The sequence below is a fragment of the Neltuma alba genome, unplaced genomic scaffold (assembly GCF_004799145.2).
Source record: "Neltuma alba isolate B1F8T4 unplaced genomic scaffold, ASM479914v2 tig00004531_pilon, whole genome shotgun sequence".
NCBI classification, from domain to species: domain Eukaryota; kingdom Viridiplantae; phylum Streptophyta; class Magnoliopsida; order Fabales; family Fabaceae; genus Neltuma; species Neltuma alba.
In genome coordinates this window covers 15725-34746 of record NW_021633750.1, presented here as the reverse complement: position 1 = coordinate 34746, position 19022 = coordinate 15725, and the positions used below count along the sequence as shown (strand labels likewise).

The 19022-nt window shown below is 34.5% G+C and overlaps 1 protein-coding gene across 6 annotated transcripts; it reads right to left on the bottom strand.

The window, feature by feature from the left end:
• Positions 1 to 4675: 4675 nt before the first annotated feature.
• LOC114745093 (probable LRR receptor-like serine/threonine-protein kinase At5g10290) lies at positions 4676 to 12565 on the bottom strand. 6 transcript variants are annotated; one of them, XM_028933230.1, is made up of 13 exons: positions 12116 to 12565; positions 11404 to 11536; positions 10909 to 11035; positions 10056 to 10188; positions 9816 to 9887; positions 8900 to 9043; positions 8614 to 8685; positions 8438 to 8503; positions 8064 to 8134; positions 7821 to 7964; positions 6736 to 7077; positions 5981 to 6375; positions 4676 to 5283 (listed from the first exon to the last, which is right to left on the bottom strand). In XM_028933230.1, the coding sequence occupies exons 3-13, from the start codon at positions 10985 to 10987 to the stop codon at positions 4969 to 4971; spliced, it is 1833 nt and encodes a 610-aa protein (XP_028789063.1). In that variant the 5' UTR covers positions 10988 to 11035; positions 11404 to 11536; positions 12116 to 12565; the 3' UTR covers positions 4676 to 4968. The 6 variants fall into 6 exon arrangements, with proteins under 6 accessions (XP_028789063.1, XP_028789064.1, XP_028789065.1 ...); XM_028933231.1 differs by lacking the exon at positions 11404 to 11536 and having other exon boundaries at positions 12144 to 12565; XM_028933232.1 differs by lacking the exon at positions 11404 to 11536 and having other exon boundaries at positions 12180 to 12565.
• Positions 12566 to 19022: the final 6457 nt, after the last annotated feature.

Genomic DNA, 19022 nt, shown 5'->3' with positions numbered 1-19022 from the left:
TATGTAATCCAGTCCCTTACACGTGCATGCTGAATCGTCAATTACACACTCTCACTAATACTTTTTTCCGCCAGTCATTCTCACATCCTTACCATTTGCTATGCGTAGCACATGTTTTCAAAGCGATCTAGTGGACTTTTACGAGCGATGACGCTGTTGAAAGATTTTTTAACAATGGAAACTTGGTTTGAAGTATTTTAACTATATTATTGAGATTATAGAGATTGAATGAATAAATAGGCCGAATCCAAAGAGTTCACAAGATTATGGATCTAGACATTGAATTATTGATATTTATACTGAATTTTTTTATAAGGAATTACGTAGCGAACGCCGTACGGTGAATTGATGCTAACTATGACGAATTGATACATGGCATGTTTCAGTAAACAAGGGACCCAATTTCGCTTTTCAGATGATACATAGGAAATTAACATGCCCTGCAGGATATATATTCTCTTCAACTTTCAAGCAAATTAAAACATAAATAACAATATATGTGCCTTGTCAAGTGAACTTTTATGTTTCGAGCGGAAACTATCAAAAATGAAGCTAGCTCGTAATCTGTTGCGTCACCGATGTTTGAATAGTATGCCACAGTCTGATGACATTGTATCGTAGAATATTTCCGGTCAATATTTGACGTCCTCGCGTTTTCCTCCGATAACGTTGCATGCTCGTGAACGGTATAGTTGCCATCATCCATATGTCCCATGCGCACCCCATTTCTTAGGTAAGACAATGTAGCCTTGCATACTGATACTTTTTGTAATAAATTCATTTATGGTTACGTACAATAAGTACAGTCAATGTTGTGGGGTTTCCTTACCGTGTTCCTATTGAGTCTTGACCTTGGATCGGTCTAAAAGAGAACATTGCCCGATATGTTTGTATATATAAGTAGTTATGCACTTCATGTTTTATCATAATTAAGAAAGCGTCGAACATACATTGGCGATACGTACGAGTTACAAGGCAGGAATTTGCAGCGATGTCAATGGAAGCTTTGGCTATGGCTGGAGGCCATAACAAGGAAGAATGCGAAATCAGTAATGAGGGGTTGGATGGGAGCTTTGAACATCCACAACCACACTTGCTGGCTAAACCACAGGAGATTGAGCGAAATTCTGGCGCTCATCAGGCAGACAATATTCACACTGCTAACTTGAGTTCGGAACTTGGCATGGAGTGGATCAAAATTAAGATTCGCGGATGGGCTAAAGCTGTTGCCTCAAATAATTACCAGGAAGCTGAACACCGACTCAGAGAGATTGTTCTTCTCATGGACGATCACATAATGCCAGCAAAATGACTATGCACACTTCTTCTCTTTTTTTATATGATTTCTTATTCGGACATATTGTCTGACCATTGCCCCTTCCCTCTATTTTGGCTTGTATATAGTTCATTAAGCAGATGATGACAATCGTTTGAGGAAATTGGATTTTGATTGTGAAAACAATAGTCGATATTATTAAATTATTTCCATATATAATATTATTGTTCAACTTCACGAGCTAGACATTATTAGATTATTGATTCTTCGTGTGTACAAATATCAATATAAAGGTGAACATAAAAAGATAGCGGATGAGTATAATTATAAGATACGGACTCCATACACAATTATATAATCTGTCTCCCGCAATGCATAAATTATAAGGATCATAATAATTTAGATTATCTGGCCAGAAAAGATCAATCTAGATCAGACCAGACATATATAGGTTGTCTCAGTTCAGGCCACAACACTATTGCTGGTGTGGGGTTTGTAAAATTAAAAGTACGTAAGCCATAGCAGAAGACGAAGGCATGCATGGCTACTTGCTACTTATCATCATATGATCAAGCAGAAAAGGCCATGAGCTCTAAAACCTTATCTACATCTCGTGATGAACCCCAGTGAATTCCAAAAGCATTTTCTGTTTCACCCAAAAAAAAGTGTTTTCTATTACGTCTATTATTTGGATTTCGAAGAAGCTCAATATTTAGTGAATATTTATCATTAATAAAGAAGTCTTTCAAACCCCTCAAAAAATTCCAAATCATATTTAGTGGTCTAAATGATGCGAGCGCACAAATACACACAAGGATATATTTATCTATTTATTTATTTTAGACCTTTGCACGCGTTATACTTTCCTTAATTTTTTTTCCTGTTCTTGCAGATGATGAGGTAGTAAGCATAGACAGATTTTCGGTATAGGTTTTACATAAAAGCTCGAAAAGAAAGGGATAAAAAAATTACTGATGATAAGTTTTATTTGATGCTATAAAACTAGAATCGGTAAAGCGACTTATAAGGAAAATTTTCATTGAAGGGTTCTGTGCGGAAAAATATTTACTGTGCATAATCATAAAAATCATAATTATTTTGAGCAACGAAAATGTAGTTAACTGATCATTATATGCTTATGAAAAAAACAAATGATCCTAACACCACAATTAGCATTCTGATTGGCCCTGGTTGCCACAAAATTCATATCTTGAAATCTAGTTGCTTACCGGAAAGAAATAAACAAATTTGTCAAAAAAGAAAAGAAGAGATATTTGTGAGTATCGTATATTAACACGTGGGGAGGAGGAGGAGGATGTTCATATTAACCCGTGAACATGATTAGAATTATATCTTCTATACGCAAATAAAATCGAGTTGGAACGCTTCTGCATGTTTTTGCGGTAATCAATACGAACGTCGGTGGGAGAAAATCTGAACCAAAAAAAAAATTATGAGGGTATAATGGCCAGTTAACTATTTAATTCCTTCAAAATAATTATGATTTTTATGGTCCTTTACGGTAAATATTAGTATATTAAGGTTGCATGTGGTAGGAAGCATTGAAAATGAGGGATTGGGATTAAGATTGAGAAAATTTATTAAAAGAATATTTAATATAAAAGATTACTTGTTATATGGGATTAGCCAAACCCATGGATGTGCGATTGGAGAATACCATAGGGGGAAGTGGTATTCCCCAATCCCACATCTATAGGTTTGCCTAATCCCATATACTACCTCCAGTCTTAATTATAAGAGATGGTTGACTAATTTGAGGGGATTAAGAAAAAAGTTAAATTAGTTATTTGTAATAAATAAGTGTTGTCTTTCCTAAAATATCCTTGCTAATCAAGTGTGTTGGTTAGAACTATTATTATTAGAAGGACTATCTTGAAAAAAAATACACAAATACTAGAGACAAAATAGATTGAGGTCTTCTATTTAGGACCAAAATAAAAGTCAAATAAAGTCTTATATTAAGAACCGGAGATAGTAATAAGTAATTACTCATGCTAAATACTATTTTAATGATTTTTTAATTGTAATCACAACCTCAATCCTTCATTTTTAATGCTTCATACCAGATGGGACCTCATGTTCTTAAATGAAAAGTTCCCTATTATTAATCTTGATGGTGTGCCGGGTTAGACTTGGAATTTTACGAACAGAAGTGGTCAGATCAAACTTGTAATATCAAACCTTCTAATGAGAAGTGGCGCTGGATTCACATGCAATCTGTCTTCTTGAGTTCTTGTATTTGTGTCACATAATGATCCGCGCAAATAAATTTAAAGAAATAACCTTTTCGCTCTTAAAATTGCACTTTTGCCCTCTCTCTGGTACTACGCTTTCAACTTCAAGCCAGACATTTTTTTATTAACTCAAGTCAAACGGACCGGTCAATATGTGTCATTGCAACATTTTGGACCGTGGAATTCGTTGCTCACGATTTTACCTCCAAATTGGTCACGTTTAAAATTAGGACTCATTTAGGGCAAAAGTATTACGTGAAAAATGTAACAATGAAGGTTCAGTGATATATCTCGTGAAGGATAAGGAATGACGCAAGTACTGACGCAAGTTTACCCGGCATCATCAAGAACATATCACCACGTGATCACAAATCCAAAGAGAAGTGGGGAAAAAGATGAGGAGAGATCACAGGTTTAACGATATAAACTCTGCAACTGCAGCTTCCGTGAACTGTTTTATTTTCTTCACATGCCTAAGAAGCCTTAGTCTATCCATATAAACGCTAACGCCGCTTTATTACAGAACCAGCATCAAGAAACACCATATCGTCTTGGGTTTATAACACGCAACCAGAAACAGAGGAAGCAATGTCGATAGAAGCCCTGGCGATGGCGGGGATGGATTACAAAGAATGTGGCGTTAATTTTGAAGAGTGGGACCGCCATTGCAGGGAGCAGGCTCCTCTGTACTTGCAGGATGAGCTGAGTTTATGCAGCGAAGTGGTGAACAGAGGCAAGGTGGACGTAGAACGGATGAAAGAGAAGCTGCGAGAATGGGCAAAAGTTGTTGCTTCTGAGCACGAGTCTGCTCCATTTCATTTCACAAATGAGAAATGCATTGTAGTCTGTAGCTAGCCTCGCTCCCAGAGGCATGATGATATGGGTAAAATGGAAGTTGCAATTTGTAAATTTAGACTAAGCTCCGTGAGAGTGCCTCCCAACACCTAAGAAATAAGAATGATTTCAACGGAAGCTTTTAGAAATTAGAATGGACCATCATCTTCCTATGACACGAACAGGCAAAAAATAAAAATAAAAAAATTTTATCAGTACGAACAAGCATAAATTAAACACACAAATAGGGGGGGCGGGAGGGAGTACGGATTTTGTATGACTGATAGCTGACAAAGCGAAACAACGCCCAAAGTCAAAACAGCAGATATCCTCTCCCATACTCTTGAGCTTTAAACTGTGCATTACAACTAAAAGTTTCACGTTTTCATACAATTGTTTACTGACAAAAATTATATACAACAGCAGCACAGACAGATCTCAATAAGCATCATTTGCACAACATAAAATATTACAGTTTTTTTTGTTTCCCCTTTTTTCTTGTTTACAGTTGGAATAAAATTTTGCATCTCTCGCCAAGCTAACCTGTCAAAAAAACACTATAAAACACAAAATATGGCTGATTCAAATTTATAGTTCACCACCTCATCTTCCACCAGACAACTCAATGGCATCCTGGTTATGAACTGAATCTTCTCCCCAGTCAAATCTTCTTTGCAATCTCTCATATTCCTGCCTCCGAGTAACCTCCACATGTTGCCATTCTTCCCACCTTTCAGCCAGGCCTTCTCCTTCTAGCATTCTAACAACCTCTGACATTGCTGGACGGTCCTCCGGTGAAGCTTGGGTGCAGAGTAATGCAACTTGTATCATCATTTCAACTTCTTGTATGTTGTAATTTTTATTTAGATTGCAGTCGACAATATCATCTAGACGTTTTTCCCTTTCTAGTTTCTTAACCTGCAAAGCACATAAAAATAGAACGTAACAATAAGTAAAAGTTGAAAATGGTACATACCTAACTGTCATTTTAAAAAAAAAAAAAGAAAGAAAGAACAAACGCCACAGTGAAGATAAAGGACAAAACGTCTCTTCAGACAAGCCTGAATGTTTTCTTGTTTAATTGCTTATCACGTCAAGGTAAAAGGTAATCAGAAGCAAGTATAGTTCGCTAAAATGGGGCAGGTACCATGAAACTACAGTTTATTTTTCCACATTCACAAGCATGCAAGGGTCAATTACAACAATCTCAACTAATGAAGTGTAAATGGCCTTGCTAGCCTGTAACATATGCAAGAGAAGCAATGGCATATTAATTTCAAAAACAGAAGACAGTGGAAGCTGATAACACATTATTCTTTAAAATGAGCAACCTGTTACCCATTTCCATTTTTAAACGCCAACACGGACATAAACGTGTATATGTGTAAGCCTGTATGTATAAAGTGAATGGAAAATCTAGGGAAGCATAACAGCGGGAACATAGTTTTACTCTATCAGCTCACCGCAATAGTTACTTTATCAAGATCATCGCAAAAATAGACATCACCCTCGCACCCAAAGACATGCAATACTACCAAAGGTGTTAAATAAACAAGAAATAAACACAAAAACAAATAGATGCAAACAAGGAGACCATAAATATCAAAATTCTCACATGGTCAAGTAATAACACATCATCTTCCTCTTCCAAACGTGAAAAGTCAATTGCCCGTTGACCAGTAACAAGCTCCAAAAGCATAATGCCATAACCAAAAACATCTGTCCTTTCAGAAGATTTCCCAGTGGACAAGTATTCAGGAGCTATGTGGCCCATTGTCCCGCGAACTTGAGTTGTCACATCAGTTTTTCGAACATCAACTAACTTTGCCAAACCAAAGTCACCAACAACTGCCTCAAAATCTTCATCTAGTAATACATTTGCAGCCTTCACATCCCGATGAATAATCTTAGGATTGCAATGCTCATGAAGATATTCTAGGCCACGGGCTGTTCCTAAAGCTACTCGCTTTCTTGTTGGCCAGTCTAAAACAGGTTCTCCAGGTTTTAGTTCTGCGTCAGTATTCATGTCGTCAAGATATCACAGGAAAATGAGATAAAATAATTGCTGCTACATGCTGTAAATCAATAATACTTATGCCTTGGAAACATAAAAACAGAAAGGTGAATACTTTAAATGGTGCAAACTTGCAAGATGACCTGGTCAACAACAAAACAAACATTTATCCAACTGCCTCGATCTTTGTTTCATTCCCCCAAATGTTTGTTATGGACGTAATTTATGACAGGAAATCTCAAGTTATTAGCAAATCGTCAAATTAGCGAGCAGTATATAATATATACAATGATTTATAAATTATTCTGCCCCCACCTGGCAGACCAGAAAGACTCGTGTGTATTGTAGCTATATACCTCTTAGTCGATAGGCAACACTTAAGTTCTGCATGAAGGGATAAACTAGAAGACGTTCTGTTGGAGTAGTACAAAATCCAATCAGCCGTAACAGGTTCCGATGGACAGCTACACTTATCATCTCAACTTCCCGCTGGAAAGCAGCATCTCCCCCAGGACTTTCATAATCAGTTAATCTCTTGACAGCAACTTTAGTGTTATCAGCGAGAACACCTTTATAAACCTTTCCAAAGCCTCCCTGTCCCAGAACGTTTCTCTCACTAAAGTTGTCAGTGGCTATCTGTAGCTCTCTCCAAGCAAATCTTTTCAGTTGACCAAATGCAATTCGGCGATCAACTTCACCTGACCATACAATATTTAAAAGAAAAAACACTTGAAATGGAGTTTCAGGGAAAACTGAAGCTCAGATTGATCTTGAATGTTTTAATAAGAATATTCTACCAAAAGTTTGTTACTGTGAGATATTATCTCCTAACTAGTGTTCACAATTAAAGCATGACCAAAACAAATTCGTTCTGCAAATCTCCTGTCAACCCACCAAAAAACGTGGGATCTTAACTGTAGCTGTTGGACATGAGAGATTTAGAGGAATGAAAAAGGGTACATTTCAACATGTGACATTAGACACAGGGAGTCCAAAAGGAAAAGTACGACCATAACACATTGAGCATATAGAAGAGAAAGACACTGGAAGAACTAAACCTGATTATCAAGTAAAAACTACATTATTGAACCAGATGCGATGATCTACATCCTCAAATTCAGCGAGGCAAATTTTACTACAGCTGAATGTTGTTGACTGTCATGGCCAATATGTGAACCTAATTAGCAAGAAATGAATCGCATATACATAATGAATGATGGGTAAGCAATGTTCCACACATACATATCAATCTATAATGGGGAAGAAAATGTCATACTCAATAACTCAGAGTTTATAGTACTAGATATTCTTGAGATAGAAAGCATGAATCAGATCATAAGGTAAACGACTTTACACTACAAACATGTCCGTATTAATGCCAATGTTTCAGTTAAAGGAGCATGGCATAATTGCAGAGCACAAACTGAATGAGAACTTAAACCTGCAACGTCTACAAAAACTTCTCGTCTGTAGCCCTTGCGTCTACTCTTACACCAGAAGAAAAGCAGACCACCAAGAAAAATCACGACTATTAACCCAACGATAATTCCAACTATAAGGCCAATTTTTGGCTTATGGGATGAACCTGCCAAGCATACAGAAAGTAACATTTAGCTATTCACCAAGGAGAGGAAAATATATCAGCACCTCATAAAAAACCAACAAAATATTTTAACCAGATAACCTTGATCTGCGTTATCAGAGGCACAAGGGTGGTGGTAATTCATGTCACAGTTTAACTTATTTCCACTGAAACTGCAACAACACAGACAGTAAAAGTGAAGAACAACCGACGAAGAGATGTTCTACCAATGGAAAATATATCATGCACCCCAAACCCCGATATTCTATCCAAAATACTCTAAAAAATATAACAATAGCCACACCAGATAAAAGGAAGAATAGGATTTCAATTTGCTTCTATATACAGAAACTTCTGTTTCTCCATATTGCCTTTAAACATTAGACGGGAAGATGTGATCCTTGGGGCCAAAGATGAAAATACATCTTTTATTGGTGCTTTAAATAGTCAACGGAATACTAAGTTAATGCACATACTTGTATTTAGGAACGTTGAATAACTGCTCGGGAATTCGACCACTGAGATTATTTGAGTCCAGCAGACTGCAAAGAGGAGTTTAAACAATCCATCAGATGCTCTAAGAATAAGACAAACATAGAAGTTACTTGTGCAACTTTCAGAAGCATTTTGCATAACAAAATATTTCACATACACATTGATCAAGCTAGGAAGACTGCCAAGTGATTCAGGAATATTCCCACTGAGATTGTTTTGACTCAAAGTCCTGGTTATAGAGAATAAAACAGAACACAGTTAAGCATTCGAAGATAAGGAGGAAATCCAAAATCTTATGACATATATGTCAACTTCGAATGAAACTTCAATCAGAATACATTAAAATTTTAGGAGGAAATTAAAAGTTGCTGCCAACTTACAGGGACCAAAAGTTATATTTTTGCTCAAAACTACAAAACGTAGGAGAAAGAGAGCATACTTACAAAAACTGAAGCCTTTTAAGATTACCAAGGGTAGATGGTATTTCTCCTGCTAATCTGTTGTTTTCAAGATCAAGTCTGATTAAGCTGGTCAGATTTCCCAATTCTTTTGGTATTTCACCAGTGATGCCATTACCTTGCAATGAACTGCATTATAAATGCATAATACATATATCATGATAATACATCAAAACCTTTCTTCATTTTAGAAAGTTAGAGGAAGAGAGAAACTGAAATTACAGCGTAAAATACCAGTAAGCACCTAGACCATGCACCAAATCCACTATCCATGCCCCCAAGAAAACTTTTGAAATATGATCAATATACTCATGAGCAATGTAAAAATGAGACAAGATAATGAGATTAGTTGAATAGCTATAAATAATTTTGCATAATAGCCAAACTATACTTATCAAATAAAACTAAACCACTAAAACTTCATGAACTATAGAATATATATATATATATATATATATTACAGTTTCAATTTCTCAAATATATGACAAGAAAGTAACTGCTTCTAACAATTACACTTGATCTTATCCACGAAAAGGTGGGAAATGCATATGTAACTATGCCTGGATCCTAAAATAAGCTATGAAAAAATAAATCACACCTACATGTGTGCGCACATATATTCACGCCGTATGATTTTACGTGATAAAACTTAAGTGTCCCAAGAATGATAAACTAGTCATTAAATTATCAAATCAGTACTAAAAAGGGGACAGAGAAGGGTCAAGGATGCAAAATAGTCATAACAACTCAACTACCAGTAAACATTTTTTTAATAACTAGCATGCCGATATGAGGAAATAAGTTCTCCATTATATAAAACTGCACGGAATTCAAAAGGTAATATAACCTTGCACATGAGTGGCCTAGATTGCATGTGTAGCGTATTATTATTAATGCTTACAGAGTTGCGAGACTTTTTAGAGCTCCAATTCTCGGAGTCAAGACCCCAGTAAATCCCATCAATGCTAATGAACTGCAGCAAGGCAAGTTACATAATTATACAGCAGGCACAGAGTTAGGATAAATAGGATGGGAATACCTAGCCTAGAAGGAATCATCAAGATGAGGATTGTCAACATATTCAGCTTACGAATTATTTAAAAGAAAAGAATAAAGAGAACATTGCATAAGAATATCTTACACTTGAACAACATTGGAATTTTGGTCACAGTAAACACGGGACCAAGTACAAGGGTTTACTTGATTTTGATTCCAGTCAGTAAGCTGATTAGCCGAAGCATTCAATGACAACTTCAGTGCAAATAACGCATCTCCTGAAATGAAGAGGAATGTTATCAACCAGCTAGAGCCAAGGGTCCAACATCAATACGTCATTCAGAAAATCACGCTATCAGAAATCTTTCAAATGCATAACATTTTCAGCTGCCTCAGCCTCTGGCAACTTATTATGGTTGGAGCAAAAACAGATGCAGAGATGCAAATGCTATTAAATAATTAAATAATTTAAAAAAGATGAATTTGTTTTTCTGGATCTTACAGGACCCAAAGTTTTCATTGTTCCAACTCAAAAAAAAAAAAGTTTCTTCCGCATTTTGCCAAAATGAAAATTCATACATAGCAATAGATAGAATTATGCATATTAAAATAGGATTAGAAGAAACACTCTTATTGATTCTACTCAAAGTGAGAAAGCATAAAAGAGAGGAATCCTATAGGCAAATGAAATTGAGAAAACTGTGTGCATAAAGTTAATTTTTGTAGCGGCCCCTGTAATAAAAAGTTTAGAAATAGAAAAGATAAACATACATTTGATTTGCTCAACTTTTTACGAAGCATAATAGCAGTGTGAGGATGTTAAGATTTTCTACGACGCACTAAAACAATATAACAGAATTTAATTATGGAGATTTAGCGACCTGCCAGCGATAAATAAGGCAGAACAAAAGAAAATCAAAAGACAAAACTGCTGCTTAAGTATGCATAGCCTACTGCTTTCTGAACAGGTGGAGTGCCAGACAAATAGCATATTGTACCTTGAAAATCAGAAGATACAAAAGAGCGTAAGCAAGTCAATAGTAAAAGCACAATCAGGAAGTCCATTTCCACTGGCATCAACTGCTAAGACGATGTGTCTAATGGTCAATTTACCAATGCCAATCTCTGCAGAGACATCAAACCATTAAGCTGTGAGCATTGCATAGCAACAGTAAACACCATATAAAAGTGGGGGTGGGGGTACACTGCTTGAACATAAACAAAATAAATCAAAACAGTAGAGTGATGAAAAGAAAATCAATGCGATAGAAAACAATCAACCATATCTGTGAGTCAATCAAAGGAAATAGGTTGCTTTATGCATATGCACATATGTTAATGTCAAATGGCATCAGTTTACTATTATTGCATCGAAGAGAGGACCAAATTGCAATTCCACGACAACGTGGCCATTAATCAAACTATTCTGTAACTAAGCCAGCAGGGTCGAGCTAGAGAACAGATGCTTAACGCTAATTCATTCACTCATTTACCTCTCCCCCGGAAAAAGGGGACTGTGAGGAAGGTCGTGAATTCTTCCCAAGCATAGAGATGCTTAATGTTGGGAGCCTAATACCATTCTATAGCACATGGCAGTCTCGAGAACCAATTGCATGAATTTTGTTACTGCAGTGGTAACAGACAGAGAAATCATTATCATCCCTTAAGTTCGCTTTGTTGTTAACGGAGGTGATATCTTGAGAAAAAACATTGACCGCTACGAGTCCTATTCACAGACTCGTGTAGATTTACTAATATTACATATAATTGGAGTTGAGGGGCGGGTAAGCCTTCCTGACATTAAGAGCAGAACGCATAGTTATAGTCGCCATGAGAACCTATGATAAAACACTGACCCAAAGAATTAAATTTTCGAAATGAGAGTTGATATGAAAAGGTCACTGGCTCCCGTGGTTCCATTATATTCCAACAAAAAGTGGGGATAAAAGGGGGAATCAAATCAGAGAGCTGCAGTTCGCCCAATCACAAATCTTTTTGTTATGCAGGCGAAGAAGAGTAAAGGCGTGGAATAAGGATATAAAAGTACCCCAGACGTGTATAAAAAATGCTTAATATGACACAAACAGATTCGATCCATTATCATTAACAAAAGAAAGAAACAGAACTGAGAAGGGAATCATGTAGAAGAACAGTTTCGCAGAACAGCCATAAAGTTGCGACAAGAACAAAAGGTTACTTAAATACCTAAAGTTGGAAGTATCAGAAGAGATACCAGCTCATGTAAAGAATTTGATGCAGAAATACATACAGAAAGTTGAAGAGAAGCCTCGAGGGTAAAAAGGAGGAAGAACAGTGAGAAGAGAGGCGAGGAGTCTTGAGAAGTGGAATTGAAGCTGAGAGTCACAGCTGGCTGACTCCCCCAAACAAGTGCTGTGAGAACGAATCTGAAACAGAAGCTTCTGTCGCTTCGTTCCCCCTCTTTCTTCGTGTTTTAGCTCGCTGGAAACTTTTGTTGTATTATAAAAGTCTAAAAAGAAAGGACGGAATTACTGTTGGCCACCTCTCACTGCGTGGACTCTGGTCCGGATTGGTTGGACTGTCACGCCTCTTCCTTCCCCCGGGTCTTCTCTTCTCTGCTCTCCTCTCCTCCTCTCTTCCAGACCTCCCCCGTTTGACTGTTTTCCAACATCCACTGCTATTGATTGGTCGGCTGTGAGTTTGTCAGTGCATTCTTGTCCTCGATGATCAGATGGAGATTTTATCTAAAAATGAAAAACATTACACCCAAAACTTATCTGTACTGGTATTAGACCCGAAAATAATTGGTTGTGGTTTAGGGGGAAAAATTACGTACTAGTTTTTAAGGAATTTGGTATAACAAGATCCTTCACGCAAATTTCGCGGGATCAAAAGTGGGTAAGGTTAGCCTAGTAGCGAGCTTAAATCCATAGGAGAGGAAGAGAAGAAAAAAATTGAAGGAAAAAAATGAATTTAGGATGCCGTGATTGGGGTTATTTTTCCAGAGATTTTAATTTACTTTGATAAAAATGCCCGCAGATCTTGATTTTGTTTTCTTCCGGTCAATGGTAAAACTTAAAGGAAAGTATATGGCCAGAGTGGCATAATGATTGTGTCAAAATTCTTTGGCACGACATTTATCATTCTCACATTACTCTATTGAATGAAAAGTCACCTTGTTATCTGACAAAGAGACACGATCGCATCTTTATTGATAAATAATAAAAAATAGTCAAGTTGAATCAAATACGTAGTAAATAGTATTTCTTTTTAGCAAAAATAATAAATCTTTCATTTAAAATATATCACCGATCTTATAGCCTGTTTGGTTAAGCGGTGGGATCTCAAATAAGTCTGTTTAAATTCAAATAAGTGCTTATGAAGCATGGTTAGGGTGTTTGGATAATTTTTATAGAATCTCGATGAATTGTGATTTTATCCTCTCACCGTACTTTTAGGATAAGCAACAAAAGATAGCTTATGCGTTTGAAAAATCCCGATGAATTTTCAGTAACTAAATTTTCTCCAATCTACCCCTCATTCTAATGGTAATTATTTTAATTTTTTTTAAAAAATACAATATGAAAATGTTTTCTTTTAAATTTTATTTCTTAGTTATAATTTTGATTGAAGATTCAATTTCCTTATCTATGTTACTAAAATTGCTAATCAAATTTTTTTTTTATATTTTCGTTCATCTTTTATTTATATGGGGTCTTTTATTTAATATTTGTACTACACATAAATTTTGTAAGTGATTTTAAATAATAATAATTTTAAAATAAAAATAATATTTAAATATTCATGTCATTTATTAAATTATATTTAATAAAATTTATTATTAAATATAATAATTATGAAAATGTAAACAACTTTATTAATTTCATGTCCTTTTTAGTAATTATACACCCATAAGTGATTTTAATAAATAAAAACCAAACATAATCACAATTCTTAAAATCACTTATAAAAAAAAATATCCAAACAGAAATCACGATTAACCAGTATCACTTATAAAATTCACGATTATCTAAAGTCACAGTTGTTCACCGCTAATCCAAACGGGCACTTAGAATAACATGTTGCGCCGCATGTGGGAGCCATGCCCTTGAATTAATACTTGCAAGGCAAAAAATTGTCTTCTTCTTTTTTTTTGGTGGGGGGAGAGTGAAAAAAAACTCGTGTGAGGTGTTCTTTTTGCCATCTGTAGAGCCCATTTGGTTTACCAAAAATGATGGAGATGAAATAGAATGAAATAAAATGGCTCGCGGTAGATTTTTTTTTTTATAACTAATAGTTTTATTAGTAACTTAAAAAATAATATGTACAAAAAATAAGTTTCAACAGCCAACATACCATGGCAAGCAGTTGTGAAACCCAACGGCAAAAAAAAAAAAAGTACATAAAATTAAAACAAAAGGCAAAAACATCAGAGTCAATTTGTTTATGGTCTGTACCGAAAAGTTCGTCATTTTATCATAGATTATTCATCAATTTATAATTTCAATTACGAACTAGGAACTTTTTAAAATCATCCATTAACGTTATCCTTTGGTAAGTTAACTCCTAGCTTTTTACTTAATACTACTTCTAATTAACTAATTAATTAATTTATTAAGTTATCTATTTATAGTAAATAGGTATTGTCTTTTCTAAAATATTATTGCTAATCATGCATATTAGAACTACTATTTGATGAAATTTTAAACATGTACAATTACTATTAAAAATATTCTTAAAAATAACTAAATATGAAAAACAAAATAACTTAAAATCTTATATTCAAAGTCAAATTAATTATTATATTAAAAATCGAATGGATGCAATAATTTAGTCCTACGATGAGGAATACAACATAGGGCAAGACAATATCCGACAATAGTTAGGGCGGTAATAGGAGCATTAAAGCTGATAATACAGGCCAACTCTCGAGTTGTGGGTTAGCCTGTGACGGGCTACGAGTTACTTGGTATGGGTTCAAAATGCCCGTTTATTAGCAAGTTGGCCGAACCCACTAACCTGTTAGATTTTTTTTTTTCATTTTTTAAAAATGTTGGCAGCTATACATAATCAAAAATAAAAACTCTAGAAATGATATAAAATATTACAAACATCCAAATAAAAATTACAACACAATAAAATACAATACGATTGTCTAATTTTCTAATACGATAATATATAAGTTCACATATTTTTTTCCAATAAAACCAACGAGCAATATTGAATAATCCTCTTTATCTAATTATTTCTAATGGCAATAAAATTTGAAGTGGAAGTCTACCTTACTTTTGCCTTCATTATTTTTTTTTTAAATAGGTGGGTTGGCTCATGAGTTCCGTATATAGCGGTGCGGATTATATTTTTTGAAATAGTGGTTGGTTGACTTTTGATCAATCCTAACTTGTTAATTTTTTACGGGTTAATAGATCCAACTCATATTATCAACTCTAAGGAACATGTGATTGATGAATTGGTGCTCCCCACGTGAGGAAAAAAAGGGTAAAAGCGTGCTGGAGATTCTGGAGTGCCAAAAAAAAAACAGAAAGAGATGTTATTATATTCAAAACCAAAATCCGGATTTTTTATTTAAAAAAAAAAAAGAGGAAGAAAAAATATCAGAACCCAACAAATATTACCAATGAGGAGTGTGACTGTGCGAGTGGGCGAGGTCGACAACTGATGGGACATTGTCCAACTCTGTCTTCTTGTTCGGTGTTCATCTGATGGAATAGCTAATTTTGCCGCTTTTTGACTGTTCAAGCACGAGAGGCGTGCAACTCAGTGGGGTGGCACTGTGGCTTGTATGTATTTATCTATCTATAAAATATAATCACAAAATATATTATATCTAATTTTTCATATAAAAACTAATTAATTAATTTAAATAAATTAAAAAATTTATTAAGTTAGTTATTTATAATAAATAGATATTATCTTTCTTAAAATATTTTTACTAATTATGTATATTAGCTAAAATTACTATTTGATAAAATATTTAATATTTACAATTACTATAAAGACTACTTTAAAAAAAGAATAAATATAATAAACAAAATATATTTGAGTCTTATATTTATAATCAAATTAAAGGTCAAATTAGCCTTTATATTAAAGACATGTAATACCTATTTATGAATCAATATAATCGACCTTAATTTCTGTATGAATGATATGTCACTTGCAATTTGCGAATGCCACGAATTGTTCCAGGGCATTGCATTATCATGAGTTCTCGTATTAGTAAGATTGATTAATATATTATTGTGTCCTTGATATGTATTATTCACGTAATTTAATTAATCTAGTAATTTTGTGACACGGACCCAGCGGATACAGGCCATCTCGTGATCCCACTCAGGCCCTTCCACTAATTGCCATCATTTTTTTTTTGAGTGAACACTAATTGCCATAATTAAGGCATCGTTCCTTCCCATTCGTTGGAAGAGATTTGAATATCGACCCCCATGAGAATTGTTAGAGAGTCATGAGATGCTTTTTGAAGGTCGCTTTTTTGTGATTTGTTTTATTATAAATTCTATGAGACTCATAAATTTGGAAAAAATCGCAGTTAATCTTCGCCCACAATCTAAGTCATACACGTGCCCTTTTCCTCTACGCTCCTTTTTTTTTTTTTTAACCTGGATTTTCATTATACGCTTTGATACTCTCATGCCTTGTAAAATAACGTGAACAAGCATTTATACTCTGTTTTTGTCTCCATGAATATTAGTTTATGCTTATAATGCGAGAGGCTGAGCTGCATTTACGCTTCGCTAATTCATTGAATGGACTATGAACCACTTGAATACTCGTCAACACATGTGCATGAACATGTCAAATTTTATTTACCGGATGAACTAATAGATCTGGTCGTGTATATTGTTAATCTATATAAAGTTATTAATTGTGGTGCTGTATTAACACAGCTTTTAAGACCACAGACTTACAGATTAATATCCCAATTAAAACACGATCCCAGGAAAGAAGCAGGGTCAAATATTCCACATGGAGAAATTGTTTAGGTTCAGTCTGATTCTCGGTGTTCAGCAGAATCAATGTCTTTTTTTCTCTTTTCTCTTTTTTTTTTTTTTAAGTCTCCGGTGGGGGGAAAACGGTGAGCCTGCGTACTGCTTTGATGGATATATATCCATGAACAGTGGTCTAATTCAAAAGGAAAAAAAAAGGGACAACAAATCAAGACAGCTGATTGATCCAAATTCACACAAGCCATCCAATTTAATGTATGTAAATAGTTGGTTAATTATGTGAATAATTAAAGATTGCTATAAAAGGAAAAAGTAATTGGTGGGCATCGAGGGATGGTTGTTTGGGGGAAAACGCACAATTAAGATGATTGAGACAAGCATTGAGCTAAATTGCGTTAGATCTTTGACCAATTAAATTTTTTTTAAAATCAAAGCAAACTTTTCAACGTTATTATAAATATTAAAGTTATGGTCAAAGTTTTGACCACTTAAAGGATATTTAAGTTCGGCTTTAGGTAAACAGATTAGTTTCACTAAAAGAGCAAAGAATCGTTCAATATATATGTAAGATCATTCATATAAAATAGCGTGAAATCTACTATGAACTGTCCTATTAATAACGATGAGTATTGTGTCAACTTCAGCTGGTTTTCCAGTCATTAACTTCCATTGTCATTTCTTATTAAAAACTTGCAATTTATTAAAATAAAATAATCATTAATCTTAAGATCATCTTTGCCAGGCGGGATCTCATGGTGGGCGGAGTTTTTTCTTTAAATGTTTTATTAAATGGACAACTAAATCATTTCATAATGAAACTTAGTTTTGGAATAATATCCACAAGCTTCAGAATAATCAGGCATGTTTGGTACAAATAGAAGGAATAATTAGGCATCTTGGTCTCTATTCTCTCTTTTTTTTTTTTTGGCCATCAAATCCTAGTCTTAATTCGGGACATGGAATTTTGAGTGGCCTTTTTCTCACGTCCTCCCTAGTACTCCTCCGGTCCTTAATATATGACCCAATTCTTGAGTTGGTTTTGATCCTAAATATAAGATCCATTTCCCATATTTATCAATTTTCTCTAAATTACCCCTATGAATACTCCCTCAACCATGATCAAATAGAAGAGGGAGAGGGGGTATTAAGAAAAATGATTATGGTGTTTTAGAAAAAATGTGTCACTTTTCTTATACTTAACTAACTTACCTAACTTCCTTAATCTAATCAAATTAGTTAAATGAATCTTATATTAAAGATCGGAGGAGCATCTATCAAAGGGTTGATCGTAACCAATAATCATAGATGCAGGGATAAATGTAAAATCTGTCATAAACATCCCGACCAGTTATGTCAGGAAATGTATCTGCACCTCTACAGTATCCACTGGTTTAGCAAATAAATAGAAAGAATTATAATGAGATCTATATAAGAAAAAAAATTATAAAACAAGTCTCAAAAGTTTTTATTCTCCACTTTAAAGTTTATCATTACATGTTACTCAGGTTGTTATTGGATCCTTTAGTAGTTATTTTTCTTGCATGACTTGATTATAATTCTTTCAAATAAATATATAGATTTTCCGGCTCAAATTAATGAAAAAATTTAGAGATTTCTTGCCTAAATTATATACTTTATGGCGTCAATATGAGAAATTTTCATAAAAATTTTTGCATACGCTCCCGAAAAAAGCATCTGACTCGAGCAATCGGAAGAAGATAAAATGTAGGGAAAATCCCAAAAAAAGTCTTTGGAATATGAAAAATTTCAGATTGGGTCATGAAATTTCAGAAATGACAGAATGGGTCAGTGACCCAATATGTCATTTGTCAAATTAAGAGGAATTGACAACTTTGCCCTCATTTGCATTTATTCACTATAATGATTTAAGGAATCACTATAAGGGTTTAGGTGTTACCTAGATTCATGTAGCGAATAACTACTCACTTTTTTATAGTCAGGTGTCTTGTTATTAACTACAACTAATGTTGTAATCACTAGAACAATGTAAGCATTACCTAGATTTGTGTAGAGAATAACTACTTATTTTTCATAGTCAGGTATCTTATTATTATTAGGTACTTTATTATTAATTACAACTAATCTTGTAATCACTAGAACAGTGTAAGCGTTACCTAGATTTGTTT

Coding starts and splice junctions, on each gene's coding strand:
- LOC114745093 (XM_028933230.1), bottom strand. CDS start 10,987: ATGCCAGTGGAAATGGACTTCCTGATTGTGCTTTTACTATTGACTTGC. Junction 10,189..10,908: donor TGTATCTTCTGATTTTCAAG/GTACAATATGCT, acceptor TCTTCATTTCAG/GAGATGCGTTATTTGCACTG. Junction 6,376..6,735: donor TGTTGCCTATCGACTAAGAG/GTATATAGCTAC, acceptor ATACTGACGCAG/AACTAAAACCTGGAGAACCT.